Source organism: Hypanus sabinus, chromosome 14 (assembly GCF_030144855.1).
Source record: "Hypanus sabinus isolate sHypSab1 chromosome 14, sHypSab1.hap1, whole genome shotgun sequence".
Classification (NCBI taxonomy): Eukaryota; Metazoa; Chordata; class Chondrichthyes; order Myliobatiformes; family Dasyatidae; genus Hypanus; species Hypanus sabinus.
In genome coordinates this window covers 107,679,050-107,699,971 of record NC_082719.1, presented here as the reverse complement: position 1 = coordinate 107,699,971, position 20,922 = coordinate 107,679,050, and the positions used below count along the sequence as shown (strand labels likewise).

General features: G+C 43.4%; 1 protein-coding gene across 1 annotated transcript in view; it reads right to left on the bottom strand.

Moving 5' to 3' along the window:
• Positions 1-20,922, bottom strand: part of loxhd1b (lipoxygenase homology PLAT domains 1b) — a 388,496-nt gene that overhangs the window by 151,113 nt on the left and 216,461 nt on the right. Inside the window, exons 24-27 of the mRNA XM_059989781.1 lie at positions 16,288-16,448; positions 12,613-12,907; positions 8,309-8,460; positions 4,063-4,196 (exon numbers count right to left, since the gene is read on the bottom strand). Of these exons, the coding sequence (XP_059845764.1) occupies positions 4,063-4,196; positions 8,309-8,460; positions 12,613-12,907; positions 16,288-16,448 (742 nt within the window). The remainder of the gene's footprint in view (positions 1-4,062; positions 4,197-8,308; positions 8,461-12,612; positions 12,908-16,287; positions 16,449-20,922) is intronic.

Below are 20,922 nucleotides of genomic sequence, written 5' to 3'. Positions count from 1 at the left end.
CCTCATCAAACATCCCTATCATTCCCGCATACATCCTTCTGAACCTCCTCTGAACCATCTCCAATGCCAAGACATCCATTCTTAAATAAGTAGAGCTATCAAACATTCCTTGTATGATAACCCTTTTATTCCTGGAATCATCCTTGTGAACCTCCTCTCCAATCCCAGCACATCTTTTCTAAGATGAAGGGCCCCAAATTGTTCACAATTCTCAAGGTGAGGTCTCACCAGCGCCTTATAAAGCCACAGCATCACATCCCTGCTCTTGTGCTCTCGATCTCTTGAAATGAATGCTAATATTGCATTTGCCATCCTCAACACTGACTCAACCTGCAAGTTAACCTTTAGGGTGTTCTGCACAAGGACTGCCAAGTCTCTCTGCATCTCAGATTTTTGGATTTTTTCCATGTTTAGAAAACAGTCTGCATATTTATTTCTTCTACCAAAGTGTACGACCATGCATTTTCCAACATTGTATTTCATCTGCCACTTTCCTGCCCGTTCTCCTAATCTTTCTAAGTCCTTCTGCAGCCTACCTGTTTCCTCAACACAACCTGCTCCTCCATCAATCTTCATATCGGCTGCAAACTTGACAACAAAGCCATCTATTCCATTATCTAAATCATTGATATACAGCATAAAAAGAAGCAGTCCCAACACCGACCTCTGTGGAACACAACTAGTCACTAGCAGCCAATCAGGAAAGGATCCTTTTATTCCCACTCGCTGTCTCCTACCAATCAGCCAATTCTCTAACCATGTTAGTAACTTTCCTGTAATACCATGAGCTCTTAACTTGATAAACAGCCTCATGTGTGGAACCTTGCCACAGTCCTTCTGAAAGTCCAAATATACAACAGCCACTGCATCCCTTCATCTATCCTACTTGTAATCTCCTCAAAGAATTCCAACAGGTTCGTCAGGCAAGATTTTTCTTTAAATAAACCACAATGACTTTGTCCTATCTAGTCTTGTGTTACCAAGCACTCCATAACTTCATCCTTAACAATTTAACCAACGTCTTCCCAACGCCTGAGGTCAGGATAACTGATCTATTGTTTCCTTTCTGCTGCTTCCCTACTTTCTTAAAGAGTGGCGCAATATTTGCAATTTTCCAGTCAATGGAACCATGCTAGAGTCCAATAACACTTGAAAGATCATTATTAATGGCTCCACAATCTCTACCGCTACCTCTTTCAGAACCCTAGGGTTCAGTTCACCTGCTCCAGGTAGCGTATGTACCTTTAGGTCTTCCAGCTTTTTGAGCACCTTCTCTCTTGTAATAGTAACTGGACCCACCTCTCTTCCCTCACATGGTTCAACATCTGACACACTGCTAGTGTCTTCCACAGTGAAGAATAATGCAAAATATTCATTTCATTCATCAGCCATCTCCTTATCCCCCATTATTATTTCTCCGGCCTCATTTTGTCGGGGTCCTATATCCACTCACACCTTTAATTTTTTCATATTCTTGAGAAAACTTTTTCTATCCACCTTGATACTGTTTGCTAGTTTGCTTTCATATTTCATCTTTTCCCTCCTAATGATTCTTACAGTTGCTTTCTGTAGGTTTTTAAAAGCATCCTAATCCTCTACCTTTCCACTATTTTCTGCTTTGTTGCCCTCTCTTTTGATTTCAAATTAGCTTTGACTTCCCTTGTCAGCCATGGTTGTACTATTATACCATTTGAGCACTTATTTGTTTTTGAATACATCTATCCTGCTTCTTTCTCATTTTTCCCAGAAACACATGCCTTTGCTGCTCTGCTGTCATCCCTGGCAGCATTTCCTTCCAATTTACTTTGGTGAACTCCTCTCTGTAATTTCCTTTACTCCACGGAAATATGGCTACATCAGACTTTATTTTCTATCAAATTTCAAGTTGAACTCAATCATATTGTGATCGCTATCTCCTAATCGTCTCTGGTTCATTACATAACACCCAATCCAGTAGAGCTGATCTCCAGTAGGCTCAATGACAAACTGCTCTAAAAAGCCATCTCTTAGACATTCAACAAACTCATTCTCTTGCGATACATATTCAACCTTATTTTCCCAATCGACCAGCATGCTAAGATCTCCCATGATTATCATAACATTGCCCTTTTGACTTGCTTTTTCTATTTCCTGTTGTAATCTGTGGTCCACATCCCAGCTACTTTTGGGAGGCCTGTATATAACTGCCATCAACATCCTTTTGCCCTTGGAGTTTCTTACCTCAACCCACAAGGATTCAACACCTCCCGATCCTATATCACCTCTTTCTACTGATTTGATGCCATTCTTTACCAGTTGAGCCACAGCACCCCCTCTCCCTACCTTCCTATCCCTCTGATACAACGTGTAACCTTGGACATTCAGCTCTCAACTAAAACCATCCTTCAGCCACAGTTCAGTGATGGCCACAACATCATACTTGACAATCTGTAACAGTGCAACAAGATCATCCATCTTATTTCTTATACTCTGTGCATTGAGATATAACACTGAGTACTGTATTTGCTACCCTTTTTGATTCTGCTTCCCTAATGCACTGATACTCACCCTGCTGGTTCCAATTATGTCCTATCATCTGCCTACCATTTCCTGACAGTCTGACTACATGCTATCTTTGCTTTTCAACCATCCGTCTTATCCAAGTCCCTTCACTCTGGCCCCACCCCCTTACCAAATTAGTTTAAACCCTCCCCAATAGCACTAATAAATATGCCCGTGAGAATATTGGTTCCCCTCGGGTTCAGGGGCAATCTGTCACTTTTGAACAGGTCATGCCTCCCCCAGAAGAGATCCCAAATCTCCAAGAACTTGAAGCCCTGTGCCAGCTTCTCAGCCAGGCATTTATCTGCCAAATCATCCTGCGTCTAGCCTCTCTGGTGTGTAGATCAGGTAGCAATCCAGAAATTACTAGCATTCTACCTAGCCCTCTAAATTCTCTTTTCAGGGCCTCATTGCTTTTTCTTTCTATGTCATTGGTACCAATATGTACCAAGACATCTGGCTGCTCTCCCTCCCTCTCCAAAATGTGGTGGACACAGTCCAAGATGTCCCTGACTCTGTCACATAGGAGGCAACATACCAATTGGATGTCCCGTTCACATCCACAGAATCTCCTGTCTGTTCCCCTCACTACAGAGTTCCCCATCACTACCGCTCCCTCTTTCCTTTCTGCACCATGGACCCATGGTCAGTGCCTGTAACCCGGTCTCCGTGGCATTCCCCTGGCAGGTCATCCCCCACAACAGTATCCAAAGCGGTATACTTATTATTGAGGGGCGTGGCCACAGTGATGCTCTGTGCTAACTGCCTATTTACATTTACATTTCTCCTGATGGTCACCCAGCCTCTCACCTCCCGCAACTTCGGGGTGACTACTCCCCTGTAACTCTGATCGACCATCTCCTCATTCTCCCGGATAGCTGAAGGTCATCCAGCCACTGCTCCAGATCCCTAACATGTTCTTCAAGATGTTCCCAACCTTCCACTTCACACTTTTCTGGGTTGAACTCCATCTGCCCCTTTCACCAGTTCACTCTGATGCTATCTCTGCTGAGTTACTCACAGCTTTCTTTCTATAAAATAACTTCATCTTGTCACTTTCCCTGTAATCATTTCAAAATGGTCATGTAGCAGTCAGTGCAATGGGATTAGAGCTCGGGGTAAGTTCAGTCCCAGCATCCTTTGTAAGGAGTGTCTTTGTCCTCCTGGTGGAATGTGTGAGTTTCCTCTGGCTGTTCCAGTTTTCTCCCACGGTACAAAGACGTACCAATCAGTAGGTTAATTGATCGTTGTAAAATGTCCCTTGAGTGAGATAGGGTTAAATCGGGGTTGCTGTGTAGTACAGCTCAAAGGGACAGGAGTGTCTGTTCCAAGCTGTATCTGAATAAATAAATAAAAAGATCTCTTCATGCAAGTCTTTAAAAGAAAGCAGGAAGTAGATATAATTTTGCTCTGTAAATAATTTATTTACTTGTTGAAAGGAGGATAGGAAATTGTTCAAACTGCAAGATAGGGAAATGCTTTCAGTCAGTATGAAATCTTTTCACGAGCCTCAGAACTCACCTGGTGTCATCCTTCTCATCGACGATCTCCACCCGGTCCAGGAACCAGGCTGCATACCCCCCTGCGTTATCGTGCCGAATTCGGACTTTCTTTAATGTCCCCAAGTCAATGGCTTTGACCATGAATATATCTTCCTGCATTCAAACAATTTAACATTGTAACTAGGGCACAGTAACGTAGTAGTTAGCACAATGCTTCACAGAGCAAGCAATCAGTGCTCAGGGCTCAGTTACAGCCACTGTCAGGAAGCAGCTTATACTTTCTCCCCATCACCACATGGGCATTCTCTGGGTGCTCCCAGCCCACCCAGAATTCAAATACACAGGAGTCAGGGTCTCAATCTCCACCCTGGCTGCTGTCTGTGAGGAGTTAGCATGCTCCCTCACAGCTTTCCCCAGATGCCCCAGTTTTCTCTCAAATTCTGAAGGTGTGCAACGTGTTTAACTGGCTGCTGTAAATTTCCTTCTGAGGTGTGCTAGTATGTGGTAAATGGGCCAAAAGGCCCCTTTCTGTGCTGTTGTGCTCTATGTCTTGAAGTGAGGGATCAGTGAACAAATCAGAATCAGACTTATTGTCACTGACAGATGTGAAATTCGTTTTGCATCAGAATTACAAAGCAATACATAATATTCCTGGAAGTTACGATAAGAAATATAAGCAAACAATTATTGGAGAAAGATAGCAAGATGATAAGTTGATGCAGGTGTGGGTGAGAGTAGGTCAGAAGAAAACAAATGGGGTATTATTGGGGATGCTCAAAGAACCAACATGAATTTGATGGACTGAATGGTCTCCTGTGTTGTAAAAAAATATAAACATGAAAACGTGTGCTCTGAAAAGATCAGAATCAGATTTAATATCATTGACATATGTAGTGAATTTTTTAGTTCTGTGGCTATGCTGTAAATAAAATACTATAAATTACAATAAGAAATGTATATTTGAAATTGAATTTCAGAAGTGGTTCAAAAGGGGAGTAAAAGCAGTGTGGTAGCGTTCATCGGTCTGTTCACTAACCATCAGTACTCTAATGGCAGAGGCGAACAAGTAGTTCTGAGAACTTTGAGAGTGAGTCTTCAGAGTCTTGTTCATCACTCCCATATCACTGTCTATGAATGTTTAAAACAATGAAACAGATTGCTAGCAACACGCACAAATTGCTGGGGGATCTCAGCAGGACAGGCAGCATTTATAGAAAAGAGTACAGTTGATGGTTCAAGCCAAGGCCCTTCAGCAGGACTGGAGAAAAGGATGAGAAGTTAGAGCAAGAAGGTGGGGGAGAGGAGGAAGAAGTACAAGGTGGTGGGTGATGGGTGAAGCTGGGAGAGGCAGAGAGGTGAAGTAAACAGCTGGGAAGTTGATAAGTGAAAGAAGGGGGAATCTGGTAGGAGAGAATAGAAGACCATGGAAGAAAAGGGGAGGAGCACCAGAGGGAGGTGATTTAAATATCTCTGCTAGGGTCCATGCAATTTGTGCACTAGTCTCCTGTAAGGTCGAGGGACACCTGGTTAGGTAACATGTTGTTTTCCCTGTGGGATTAATACGTTCTCATTTATATGATTAATATAAATCCTACAGGAAAATCAACACAAGGTCGACAAAAATTGCAAGGAAAGAAGGAAGAAATTCACTCATATACTGTGTGGACTTCGCAGGACACCAGTTGCAGGCACAGCTGAGGATTTTTCACCACATTTCTTTTGCTGTGTATTGGAGAAAGTGCGTGACAAAACTGAAATTTCGCCAAAAATTCTCATGTTCAAGTTCAGGTTCAGTTTATTTTCATACAACTGTACACATGTAAACCATCAAATGAAACATCGTTCCTCTGGACCAAGGTATAACAACACAGTAAATATAACTCACACACAACCATACACATATATACAATCAAACGAAACAATGTTCCTCTGGATCAAGGTGGAACAACATAAGACATATAGTTCACACACATAAAAGAAAGTAATATTACCATGAATAAATTAACAAGTAATAAAGTGCACTTACAACAGAAGTTCAGAATCAGAATCAGATTTATTATCGCAGGCATGTGACGTGAAATTTGTTAACTTAGCAGCAATTCAATGCAATACATAATCTAGCAGAGAGAGAAAAAAATAATAAATAAAATATTCCCTGGAGTATAAAAGAATGAGGGGAGATTTGATAGAGGTATATAAAATTATGATGGGTATAGATAGAGTGAATGCAAGGAGGCGTTTTCCACTGAGGCTAGGGGAGAAAAAAAAACAGAGGACATAGGTTAAGGACGAAGGGGGAAAAGTTTAAAGGGAACATGGGGGGGGGGCTTCTTCAGACAGAGAGTGGTGGGAGTGTGGAATGAGCTGCCAGATGAAGTGGTAAATGTGGGCTCACTTCTAACATTTAAGAAAAACTTGGACGGGTATATGGATGAGAGGTGTATGGAGAGATATGGGCCAGGTGCAGGTCTGTGCTACTAGGCAGAAAAATGGTTCGGCACAGCCAAGAAGGGCCAAAAGGCCTCTTTCTGTGCTGTAATGTTCTATGGTTCTATGGCATCAATTAGACCAGTACCCAAGAAAAGCAGGGTGAGCTGCCTTAGCGACTATCATCCAATAGCACTCACGTCTACGACAGAGAAGTGCTTTTAGAGGTTGGGCCCACTGCAATTTGCCTATCACTACAATAGATCTACTGCAGACACAATCTCATTAGCTCTTTACGTGGCCTTGGATCACCTGGACAACACAAATATCTACATCAGGGTGCTGTTTATTGACTACAGTTCAGTGTTTAACACCATCATTCCCACAGTTCTGATGGAAAAGCTCCAGAACCTGGGCCTCTGTACCTCCCTCTGCAACTGGATCCTCAACTTCCTAACCAGAAGACCATGATCTGTGCCAATCGGAAACAGCATCTCCACCTCACTGACAGTCAACATTGGCACACCTCAGGGATGTATGCTTAGCCCACTGCTTTAGTCTGTCTACATCAATGACAATGCAACCAGGTACAGCTCAAATGCTGATGATACCACCATTGTTGGCAGAATTTCAGAACTTCATTATCAAAGCATGTATCCGCATCCAACTCTGAAATTTGTCTTCTCCAGATAGCCACAAAACAAGGAAGAATATGAAAGTCGATCAGAAAGAAACATCAAACACCACCCCACAAAAACAAACAGCATCCCAATCATCAATCCACACCCCCCTAAAACTCCCCATCCTAACACACAAAATGGAACTGGAACATTGACCCCCCAAAAAGAAACCCCTCACCTGCACAACACCCCATCCACTGCACCACCACCCCCACAAAAACAGACAGCATCCCAATCTTCAACCTGCCCCTCCAAAACTCCCCATCCCAACACACAAAACAGAACTGGAATATCGACCCCCAAAACACAACCCCTCACTGGCACAAAAAACTAACAGAACACAACAGAACATCAACCCCAATCACCCTCCCCACACACAACAAAACAGAAGAGGAACGGGCAAGGTAGCATTGGGAAAAAGTCCACAATCCACAAGCACAGAACCACAATACTATCCTCCGATATCACCGACATTCATCGAAAGAGAGGGATACCACATGAGGCAGTGAGGCCTACCTCCCTGGCACAGCAAGCCACAGAGTGATAGGCCGCTCACAGATTCCTTTTTCAGCAGCAATCAAAAGGCACGCAGTTGGCATGGAAACTCTCACTCATTTCCACGTTTGCCTCAAGGTCTCAACCTGCCTTGACAGGTGAAATGGAGTTGAACAGTGGCCTGCACCCCAGCTCAAAGTTTCTTCTAACCAAAGTTGTCCAAGTATGCACTCGCTCCCTGGAATCTTCTGGGAGACAGCAAAGTGCAGGATCACTCAATCGATTGCCAAACTGTAAATCACAGGCTCCAACAGTCCCAGAAACACATTTAATATGGAAAAAAGATATAAAAGGGATATTTTCATGAGCTATGTGGAAGATGTTGACTGAGGGAACGTTTCACACTAGTACCATCTTGAACAGGTAGTTGAATAGTGTTGCAGCTTCAACCTTGTATTCAATGTCAACAAGAGATGATTGTGGACTTCAGAAAGAGTAAGACAAGGGAACACATGCCAGTCTTCATAGAGGGATCAGAAGTGGAAAGAGTGAAAATGTTCAAGTTCCTACATATCAATATCTCTCTGGATCTCTGATGACAGGGATGGACAAACACACGATATACAAAAGATAACCCCCTCCACTCTGACAGTTATACCCTACCTGTCCTTTTTCAAACTTGTTGAGATGATTTGACCTCTTGAGGTGTCGTTCTCCTGTGTCAGTTGTCTCACCGTAAATGTTAATGAAGACATTCGCATCTGTTCCTGCACCGAGGACATTCCCAGTAAACACATGGACAGTGTACGAGTTCTCTGTAAATACAAAGATGAAGAAAAATCTGTCAACATCATAAAAACAGGGAATGCCGGAAAGACTCCGTAGGACAGGTAGAATCTGTGGAGAGGGAAATACAGACCATAAGACATAGGAGCATATTTAGGCCATTCAGGTCATCGAGTCTGCTCTGCTACCTCATCATGGCTGATCCCAGATCCCACTCAGCCCCATACACCTGCCCTCTCACCGTATCCTTTGATGCCTTGACCAATCAGGAATCTATCAGCTTCCGCTTTAAATATACCCACAGACTTGGCCTCCACTGCAGTCTGTGACAGAGCATTCCACAGGTTCACCACTCTATGGCTAAAAAAAAACTTCCTTACTTCTGTTCTAAAAGGTTGCCCCTCAATTTTGAGGCTGTGCCCTCTAGCTCTGGATCCGCCCCCCCACCAGAAGAAACATTCTCTCCACATCCACCTTGTCTAGTCCTTTCAACATTCAGAGGTTTCAATGTGCACTGGTCACACCATCCGGGTGACCAAGGACACCACATTCAGAGAGAGGTCATGGCGACTGGCACCTGCAGAGGTGGAAAGGCAGATCAGGAGTCCCAGCAACTTTCCAGCATGTCAGTGGGGGATACGAACTTCCTTGAGGAATTGGCGTATCTGGATCACCTCATAGTATTCGGGTCCAAATTGGAGGAACATGAATTGAGGCTACTGAAGGTGCTGGGCCACCTGAAAGCTGAAGTTTAAAACTTTCCCTGGACAAGTGCCAGTTCTGCAAAACGTCCATCAGCTATGTTCAGCACATAGTCTCACGGGATGGAGTATGGATCCGGCTAAGACAGAGGCGGAGACCACATGGCCAAGGCCCCAGACTGAGCGCTTTGTGCTTGTTCCTTGGGCTCTGTGGTTACTATCAGAGGTTCGTGAGGTGCAACGCAAAAGTGAGTCACCCGGTGAATCAGCTTCTGTGTGGTTACCCTCCTTTGGGGAAGAAAGGGAGGTGGACAAAAGGGGAGGAGGCTAAAGAGTATCTTAGCCCTTTGGAGCCTTTTGGACCAAGGTGGGATGTGAAATGTGAAGAGGCCTTTCATTTGCTGAAGGAGATACTGACCCAGGTGTCTGTGCTGGCTTTTGCAGTCCCCCGATTACCCTATGTATTGCATTCAGATGCCAGCAGAGAGGGCTTAGGGGGTGTCCTGTATCAGGATCAGGGCACTAGGTGGAGACCTGTTGCGTTTGTCAGCCGAAGTCTGTCACCCTCTGAGAAAAATGATCCCACACACAGGTTGGAGATCCTGGCATTGAAATGGGCTGTGGTGGATAAGCCGAGAGACTACCTCTATGGTGCCAAGTTTTGAGGTAAAGACAGACAACAATCCCCTAACTTAAATCCTGACCTTAGCAAAATTGGATGCCACAGGCCATCATCGGTGGTTGGCGGTGTTGTCTGCCTGATTTCAGCCTAAAGTACCGGCCAGGAAGTAGGAACGTTGATGCGAATACAATGCACATGAGGGTCTGGACGGGGACGAGGAGTGGGAAAGCGTTCCTTCCCCGGGAGTGAAAGCCATGTGCCAGTTTGCCATCATGGTGAAGGCAGAGGGAAGGCAAGGGCAGGATCGAGCGGTAGATCAATCGGGAGCTTCTGATGGTGCCATTCCACAAGCTCACTGCAACCTGATTGCTCTGAAGACAAAGCAGTTGCAGAATTGAGTCTTGGGGAAGTGGCAGCTTCTCAGCAAGATGACGTGGGCATTGAGTGAAGCCGGAGGTTGAAGAGTACTGCAAGTGCATTGGATGTATACGGAGGAAGATGCTGCTTATGAGGGTTGCTCCGTTGTCCCATTTGCAGAGTGCGGGGCCACTTGACCTGGTGTCTATAGATTTCTTGTCAATAAAGCCAGATGCCAGCAACACGGCAAATGTCTTGGTCATTATGGATCACTACACCAGATATGCGCAAGCCTTCCCTACTAAGGATCAGAGAGTATCCACTGTGACCAAAGTGTTGAGGGAGAAGTATTTAATTTATTATGGCCTCCACAGGTGAATACATAGTGATCAAGGATGGGATTTTGAGAGTAGGCTCATGCATGAGTTACTGAGCATGCTTGGAGATGAGAAGTCAAGGCCTTATCATCCACAGGGTGACCCCAGCCCAAGAGGTTTAATCGGACTTTGCTGAACATGCTCGGAACCCTGGAGATCAGCAAGAAGAACAAGTGGAGTCAACTGGTCCACTGCTACAATTGTACACAGAATGAAGCCACCGGGTACTTGCCATATTAACTGATGTTTGGGCGTGAGGCAAGGTTATCCATTGATCTTTGTTTTGGGGCAGACGAGGAAGACCTACTACTGAAGATTTATCTGAAGAATGTGTCTGATATGAGAAGAGAGCTGAAAAACGCTTATGAATTAGTTGAGCTCACGGCTACCAAGCAGAATCAAGGAAATAAGAGGAGGTATGATCAAAAGGTAAGGTTCTCCTAACTCATGCCAGGACACCGGGTCCTCATAAGGAATTTGGGGCTACCTGGAAAGCATAACTTGGTTGACGACTGGGTGGCTACACCCTATGTGGTGGACAGTCAGATGCCGATGTACCAGTTTTCCAGGTGAAACCGGAGGATGTGAATGGGCCTGTCAAGATTCTCCATCGGAGCCACCTTCTGCCCCTGGGACAGGAGGTGCAGGTTGACCCAGACCCCGACTTGGAGCCTACACCTAATAAGAGGTCTCTGTGGCAACACGGGGTGACTGCAGGACCAACAGCAGGAGAGATTAGACCAGCTCCCGCCCCTGACCCTGAATGGGATACTGACTCCGACGATAAGGAAATCGGGGTGTGGCATTTGCTGCCCTTTGCTGACTCCCCACTGACTGAGGAAGAGATTCCCAACCCTGCTCATGCAGAGGCAGGTGAAATCGGTGGGGGGGGGGGGGGGGGATCTATCTGTGGACAGCCCGGGTTTCAGCAGGACAGTAAAAAGGAAGAAGCAGAACTCAGCCAAGTGGCAGAGTGACCTGAAGGCATGAGTGATAGACTGGGGGAGGCCTTGCCATGTAGACCAGAAGTATCCCAAAGTGTGTCTGAAACTGAAGAAGTAGATGATGGGGTAAGGAGGTCTCAAAGAGTCAGGAGACCCCCAGATAGGCTGGCCTATGTAGCAGCGGGGGAACAGAGCGTTGCAACTATCCCCCTAGTGAGATAGATATGTCCCTACCCTTTACAAATGGATTGGAGGTGCTGACAGTATGAAATTCCTTTGAAAACGGTGGTATTAAGATGAGGTGACAAATTATTTCAAGGTCATGAGGACATGACTATTTTGGTGGGGAGAGAAGTGTAATGCCCTGGTTTATATTATGTTACTGTTCTGCTGTATATATTGCATTTTGTGCTGTTCTGCATGAGCTGCTTATTTTCCACTTATGTTTCGGTTATTGTTGAGGATAAGAGATGAGCAGGCATGTCCGCCATCCAATTAGGATGGTCGAATTGAAGGGAAGGTGTCTCTGGTGAGGGGCACAAAGGCTGGGCTTGTGTTTTTTTTTGTTGTTCGAGAGAAATGAAGACAGAAGACGCTGGAGAGATGAGGTCGTAGGATTTGACATGGAGCGGGGTGAGATCGATTGAGGATCGGTGACTTGGGGAAACTGTGAGCTTCAACTTGTGCACATTAGACTGTTCCAAAAAACTGGGCCCTTTTGGTTTTTTGTTCTTTTCTTTACTGTGACTGTGACCAGTTTTAGACCATTAGGCCACAAGACCAAGGAGCAGAATTAGGCTCATTGAGCCCATCTGGACTGCTTCAGCATTTCAACATGGCTGATTTATTATCCCTTTCAACCCCATTCTCCTGCCTTCTCTCCAGAACCTTCGATCCCCTGACTAATTAAGAACCTATCAGCTTCCACAACCATTTGTAGCAGCAAATTCCACAGATTCAACACCCTCTAGCTAAAGAAATTCCCCCTCATCTGTGTTCCAAATGGACGTCATTCCATTCTGATGCCATGCCCTTTGGTCCTAGACTCCCCCACTACAGGAAACAATTTCTCTACACCCACTCTATCTCTCAGCCTTTCTATATTAGTGACATGACTCCCTTCAACAGTGTAAGTGAAGTGATTTATCAAAGATGAAAATGAGCCAGGAATCTCCCTTACCTTCCAGGTCCTCAGCATCTTCTGGCAGGAGTTCCACCACCAGCTGTCGGTCTCCCTCGTCGCTGGCCAGCCAGCGTTGACAGTTGAAAGTGTAGGTCTCCACCACTTCCTCTGGTATGGCATTCACATCCTCCTCTACCTTCTTTTTCTTCTTCTTCTTCTTTTTGTCATCCTCCACAGTCTGGAGCTTCAGACGGCTGATCCTGATGCAGTCCAGGAACCAGCCTGGAGCAATACCACTCCCATCATGGCCCACACGTAGTTTTACCAATCTGCCCACATCCAATGCCTCAATCTGTGAATGTGCAAAACAGCCACTTCATCAGAGAGTAAGGACATAATCACAGGAACAAAAATAGGCCAAGATCAAAAGAAATGTTACCGAAACCAGGGCAGTGGTGTGCTCCCCCTTCAGGCAATTGGAATTGGTTTAAAATTCTCACACGTATGGAGATACCGTGAAAAGCTTGTCTTGTATAGTGTTCATACATATCAGATCATTATACATTGAGGTAGAACAAGGTAAACCAATAACAATACGGAATAAGGTGTGACAGCCACAGAGGAAGTGCAGTGCAGGTAGACAGTAAGGTACAAGATCATAATGAGGTAAATTGTGAGGTCAAAAGTTCATCTTTTTGTACTAGGAGACCATTCAAAAGTCATATAACAGTAGCATAGAAGCTGTACTGGAGTCTGGTGGCACGTGCTTTCAGGCTTTTGAACCTTCTGCCTGATGACTGGGGAGAAGAGAGAATGCCCAGTGAGGGCGGGGACTTTGACTATGTTGGCTGTTGACTGAGGAAATAAGAAATGCCTTTTCACTGCCTTAGTAAAATCAAAATGAAATCAGCTACCCAATTACTGAGCTGATCCCACAATCTATGTTCTCACTTTCAAGGAATCTACAACTCACGTTCTCAATGTTCATTATTTACTTATTATTAATATTTTGTTTTCTTTTTTGTATTTGCATAATCTGTTGTCTTTTGCACATTAGTTTGTGTACAGTTTTTCATTTATTCTATTGTGCTTCTTTGTATTTACTGTGAATACCCACAAGAAAATGTAACTCAGGGTAGTATGACCTATTGGGGCACCACCATGGGATAGTGAGTAGTTAGCTTGTGTCATCGGAGTTTGGAATTCAATTCCGGCACTCTGTAAAAAGCTTGTACATCTTTCCCATTGTGGTGAACTACATATACCTGTCTGGACACGCCCCCTGCTGACTACTCCTGTGGCTCCTCCCACAGACCCCGGTATAAAGGCGATTGAGGTCTGAGCCCGGCCTCTCTGTCTCCAGGATGTAATATGGTGGACAACCACTGCTTGTTCCTTCTTCCAGTCAATAAAAGCCAATATCTCGCCTTTACATCTCAGAGAGAGTTATTGATGGTGCATCACCCATCAACATGTGGGTTTCCTTCCACAGTCCGACATACTGGTTAATAAGTTAAGTTGTCATTGTAAATAGTTCTGTGAGTAAGTTAGGATTAAGTGGTTGAGTGAACTCGGCCTTTTCTCCATGGAGTGACAGAGGATGAGAGGTGACATGATAGAGGTGTATAAGATGATGAGGGGCATTGATCGTATGGATAGCCAGAGGGCTGAGATGGCTAACACAAGTGGGAATAGTTTTAAGGTGCTTGGAAGTAGGTACAAGGGCGATGTCAGAGGTAAGTTCTTCACAGAGAGTGGTGGGTCAGTGGAGCTTAGAGAAATAGAGGGCTATTCGGTAGGGTAATTATTGACAGTTTCTAGAGTAGGTTACATGGTTGGCACAACATTGTGGGCCAAAGGGCCTGTAATGTGCTGTGGATTTCTAAATTCTATGTTAAATTGGTGGATTCCTGGGCAGTGTGGCTCATTGGGCCAGAAGGGACTGAGGGACTGTTCTACACTGTATCTCTAAATAAATGCATATATATACTTTGATAATAAATTTACCTTGAACTGTGAAGTGTAAACGTAAGACCATAAGATACAGAAGCAGAAGTGGGCCATTCGGCCCATCGAGTCTGCTCCGCCATTCAATCATGGGTTGATCCAATTCTTCCAGTCATCCCCACACCCCTGCCTTCTCCCCATACCCTTTGTTTCCCTGGCTAATCAAGAACCTATCTATCTCTGCCTTAAATACACCCAATGACTTGGATTCCACAGCTGCTTGTGGCAAAAAAATTCCACAGATTTACCACCCTCTGACTAAAGTAATTTCTCCGCTATCCCTAGCAGCCTCTCTTGAATCAAAGGGAGTTTATATTGAACACAGAGCGGTATAGCACAAGAACAGGCCCTGTGGCCCACAACATTGTGCTGAACCAATTACATTAGGAATCAAATGACCAACTAAACTAATCCCCTTTGTCGACATAATGTTCATATCATTTTTTTTCTCATATTCATGCGTCTATTGAAACGTCTCTTAAACACCTCTATTTGCCTTTACAGGCACCCACCACTCTCTGTGTAAAAAACTTGCCCTTTACATCTTGTTTAAAATTATTCCCTCTCACCTAAATGCATGCAGTCTGGTTTAGGATTGTGAATGTTGGTAGCTAGGGTCATTCGATTGCCTAGGTCCTGATTGGCTATCCTTCAGCTGACCTCCGAATTCTACTGGTTCTTAGGCATTGGTAGATGGCATATACTTTGATATGTTTGTTTACAGAGTTATCAGAGGAGAACCATGCTTCTAAAAATTCTCATATTTGCCTGCGGCAGAACGCCCGTGGTGTCCTCCTCTGTCTTCACGTACCGTGATCAGCGAGAGTGGATCATGTCTCCGTATAGAAGATTGTACTGGCAACAACAGACTGGTAGAGCATGTGAAGTAGAGGCCAGCATACTTCAAAGGATCTCATTCTGCTCAGGAATTAGAGCAATACTGGCCCTACGTGTACACAGCCTGCCTATCACCTCTCATAGGTGATCCTCCCCCTTCTCTTTCTCCCATGGTCCACTGCCCTCTATCAGATTCCTTCTTCTTCAGCCCTTTGCCTTTTCCACCTTTCACCTCCCAGCTTCTCACTTCATTCCCCTCCATCACCCACTCACCTTCTGTCCCCCTCACCTGGTCTCACCCATTACTCCTTCCCCTCCCCCACTTTCTTATTCCGGCTTCTTCCCCCTCCCTTTCCAGTCCTGATGAAGGGTCTTGAGCTGAAACATCGACTGTTTATTCCCCTCCATAGATACTGCTTGACCTACTGAGTTTCCCCAGCATCTTGTATATTTGCTCTGGATTTCCAGCATACAAAATACAAAAATAAATAATAAATAAATAAATAAGCAATAAATATTGAGAACATGAGATGAAGAGTCTTTGAAAGTGAGTCCATAGGGTGTGGGAGCAGTTCAGTGTTGGGGTGAGTGAAGTTATCCCCTCTGGTTCAGGAGCCTAATTGTTGAGGGGCAATAACTGTTCCTGAAGCTGGTGGTGTGAGTCCTGAGGCTCCAGTACCTTCTTCCTGATGGCAGCAGTGAGAAGAGAGCATGACCTGGATGGTGGGTGTCCCAGATGATGGATGAATTCTGAGATTACACTGTTTGATTGTTCCTGAACCTGGTGGTGTGGGTCCTGATCCCAATCCTGCTTGATGTAACAACCACTCTCTCCTCCATCCCCACCCCCCAGACCCTCTCCTTCAGTCTCCCTGCACCCAAGCCTACCTTAAACATTTCTGTTTCTCCTCGGACAAAATTGTCTGAACGACTATGGAGACGGATTAATTCAGTTTTCCCGAGTTTTCCATACATCTGGATGAAGACTTTAGCATCAGTACCGGCTCCAGTGACATCTCCCGTGCACACCTCCACTTGGTAGTTTATTACTGGCCAGAGACACAAGCAGTTGAAGTTAAATACACTACAGGTCCATATCAAGGTGGGATACAGAGTGCAGAGCAACCATGCGTTCATGTAGGGTAAACCCTATTTGTGTTCTTGCTCCAGCTCTTTCCTCAGGTTCCCTCACACAAAAACCTGCAACATTGCATACAGTTCTGGTTGCCCCATGAGAGGAAAGATGTTGAAGTTTTGGAGAGGGTGCAGAAGAGGTTCATCAGGAATGTTGCCTGGATTAGAGGGCAAGTTCTATAACAAGAGGTTAGACAAACTTGAGTTGTATTCTCTGGAGTGACAGAGGCTGCGGGGAGAAACATAGAAAACCTACAGTACAATACAGGCCCTTCGGCCCACAAAGCTGTGCTGAACATGTCCCTACCTCAGAAATTACTAGGCTGTTTTTTCTAGTGACATCATCGTTGAGAATGGCAGCTTAAGTCACTAGCTCCTCCAGAAAAATGCGTATTAAGCCCCGTTATCCCATCAAATATAATATTTTTAAAAAATATTTGAACTGAAAAGAGGGGCAAGAATGGGGAGAAGAAATGGAAATAAAAAAAGCGACACTGCGGAGCCTGTGTCCAAGAGGAGTGCAGCGAGCAGCTCTCCGGCCCGACCGCGTGCTAGCGAGGTGGCTGCTGGGCCTCGTTCAGATGAAGCGGCGAATATCTTCGAAATCCTGAAAGAAATAATGAAGGTCCAGAAAGATATAAAGCAGCAGCTCTGTGATATCAAGTCAGAGCTCACCAGCGTCAATCAAAAAATAGTGATGGCAGAGACTCGAATTGAAAAGGTGGAAGATCGCATTCAAAATGTGGAGCGGATACTGAGCAAGACAATAAAAATCATACATCACCAAGAAGGTAAACTGCTCGATTTGGAGGGAAGATCACGGCGGAAAAATATCAGAATCTACAACGTTCCCGAAGGAGCGGAGGGCTCATCTATAACGGACTTTGTCGGAAAGTTACTGTGGGATGCATTGGATCTTCCCCCAGCTATGGAGCTGGAAGTCGAAAGAGCGCACCGCGCGCTAGTCCCAAAACCTACCCAGGATAGAAAGCCATGCTCAATTATAATTAAATTCCTTCAGTACAGCACCTAGGCAGAGATTCTACGAAGGGCCCGGGATAAGAAGAGAGTGTTTTTAAGAGGATAAATTAATATATTTCAACCAAGATTACCCCCCGCCCCACCGCAGTCCTTCAGAAACACAAAGAATACTCTGAAGTAAAGCGAGTACTAAAGCAAAATATGATTAGATTACAAAATCCGTACCCTGCTAAACTTCAAGTGTTTTATTGCAACGGGGTGCAGTTGTACCAGACGGTGGAATAGGCAACTACAGACATGAAGGCCAGAGGGTTGCCCGTCAGCATGACCAAAACGAAAGAAAGCCTGGCTGAGGAATTGTCTCGCTCGGCTTGGGAAATAGTGCGAGAATTGAGAAGGCAGGAGACGGGAGGAAACCGAGAGAAGCATATCAGGAAGAGCCCAGGAGTTTCCCCAAAGATAGTCCTCACCCCTTTCAGAAGAGCCATAAGGTTTGGCTAACTTTAAAAATGCTGAGAAGCTAAACAGAAGCAAAAGTACACAGTGACATACCAACCTTGAGAAACACTTATTATAACGTGGATTTTATATTACTTAGTTGTTAATCTTTATTCGCTCACTTACTTCTTTTTCCCCACCAAAATGAGAAAATTGTTCACTGACTTTTATGAATACTGCAATGGGGGCCCTCACCTCACGAATAGGAGGGGTTATCCCCCATAGCTAGACATTTCCTCTAGCTCAACGCAGGGTCATTTACTAGAGACCTCAGCCTTGGAATCACATGTTCGTTGCCATTTTTGTTATTATTGGAGTTTCTTGGTTCGTATTTGTTCAGGCAGTAGATCGATTAAGTTTTATTCTAATTTCAATGATACATTGACAGATAAACACAGATGGCTAAGGACAAAGTAAAATTCATTTCTTTTAAAGTCAATGGGCTATTAAATCCAATCAAATGTAAGGAAATTTTATCCAAAATGAAAAAAGAACAAACCTATGTAGTATATTTACAGGAAACTCATTTAAGTGATAATGAGCATAGAAAACTAAAGAGAATGGGCTTCAGTAATCTGTTTTTCTCCTCATATAAATCAGGGCATAGGAGAGGAGTTGCTATTCTTATCTCAAGTAAGCTAAATTTTGAAAAAAAAATATTCAAAATGGGAGATAAAGAAGATAGGTATATTCTGGTAAGGGGGAATATAGATGGCAATTCAGTTACTCTATTGAATATATACGCATCCCCGGGAAGTGATATTGGTTTCTTTCAGAAAATTACTGATATTATGGTAATGGAAACAGAAGGTCTCCTGATATGTGGGGGAGACTTAAATTTACAATTACAACCAAACTTAGACTCTTCCAATAGAAAAACCTATGAAACAAAATCTTTACATAAGAAAGTTAATACACTTTTTGAGGATGTTGGTTTAATTGATATATGGAGAGACCTTTTCCCTGACAGAAGGGATTACACTCATTATTCTGCTCCACATTCTGTATATACAAGAATAGACTATTCATAACATTTGGAAAAGACAAAGACAAAATAAACACCTGTGGAATTGGGACAATAGATGTAAGTGACCATGCACCTATATATTTATCTGTTGATTTTGACCTACAACCAAAGAATACTATTTGGAAACTAAATTCAAGTCTACTCAATGATCTGTACTTTAAGGAACAAATTAAAAAAGAAATTGGTCTCTACTTAGAATTTAATGATAATGGAGAGGTTTCATCCCCCATTTTATGGGATACTCTGAAGGCTGTCGAGAGGGAAAATTATAGTGATATCTTCATATAAGAAAAAAATAAGGAATAAAACATTAGAGGAATTACAAAATAGGCTGAAGGAACTAGAGAAAAAACACAAATTGAATTTGGCACAGGATACATTAGGGGAAATTTTAAAAATTAAGAATGAAATAAATAGTTTGGCTACACAAGAAATCAGGAAAAACTTAAAGTTTCTGAAACAGAGACATTATGAAAGTGGATCGAAATCTATGAAAATACTGGCGTGGAAACTGAAAACAAGTAGCAGAAAATACAATTCATAGAATTAGGGACCCAAGAATGAAAATGATAAAAAAAATAAGCTAAGTGAAATTCAAGAAGCTTTTGAAGTGTTTTACAAAATGCTACATTCCAAACATCCAGAGGGAAGCATAACCCAAATTGACACCTTCTTGAATTCTCTAGAGTTACCCACTTTAAGCAAAGAACAAAATAGAACGATGACTGCTGACATACCTGAAGTTGAATTAAAAGCTGCAATTAGTAGGCTTAAATTAAGCAAGTCACCAGGATCAGATGGGTATACGGCAGAGTGGTACAAAGAATTTTAAAATCAGTTAATTCCTGTTTTACTCCCCACACTGAACTGCGCTCTAAAAAAGGCACAAATGCCACCCAGTTGGAAGGAAGCGATAATCTCAGCTATACCAATAGCCGTTTAGACCAATAACCGTTCTTAATGTAGATGATAGGTTATTTACCTCCATCATGGCCAAACAATTAGAGGAGTTTCTACCCATACTGATACGTAAAGATCAGACAGGTTTTATACGACAACGCCAGACTCAAGACAATATACGAAGGACACTTCACATTATGGATCATATACAAAAAAAAATCAAAAAAAATCGAAGCAATAGTGATAAGCGTGGACGCTGAAAAAGCATTTGATTCAGTTAATTGGAATTTTCTTTACAGAGTTTTATATAGATTTGGTTTCCAAGACACAATTATTAAAACTATACAGACACTATATGACAATCCTACTGCTAGGATTAAAATCAATGGATATTTATCAAATAGTCTTACCCTGGAAAGGGGCACAAGACAGGGTTGTGCATGGTCACCACTACTCTTCATGCTATATCTTGAACCATTAGCTCAATACATCAGACAAAATGAAGATATTAGGGGAACTACTATTAAAGGGACAGAGCATAAATTGGCTAGTTATGCAGATGACATTTTAATCTATCTAGGGCAACCAACATACTCTTTACCTAAATTGATGCAATTCTTTGAACAATATGGTCAATTATCAGGATACAAGATCAACATAGATAAAACCCAATTACTTTCATATTACTATAGCCCAACAAGAGAAATTGAAAGTCGATACCCCTGGGCATGGCACACAGAGTCTTTCAAATATTTGGGCATCATTATGCCAAAAGATTTGGCAAAATTATCAGAATGTAATTATCAGCCTTTATATAAAAAAATTAAGGAAGATGTGGCAAGATGGAGCCCGATTCCTTTTTTCAGTCTCAGTTCAAGGATTGAGTCTATTAAAATGAATATACTGCCCAGACTGTTATATCTCTTTCAGACCCTACCAATAGAGATGAATCAAAGTCAATTCAATGAATGGAACAAGATGTT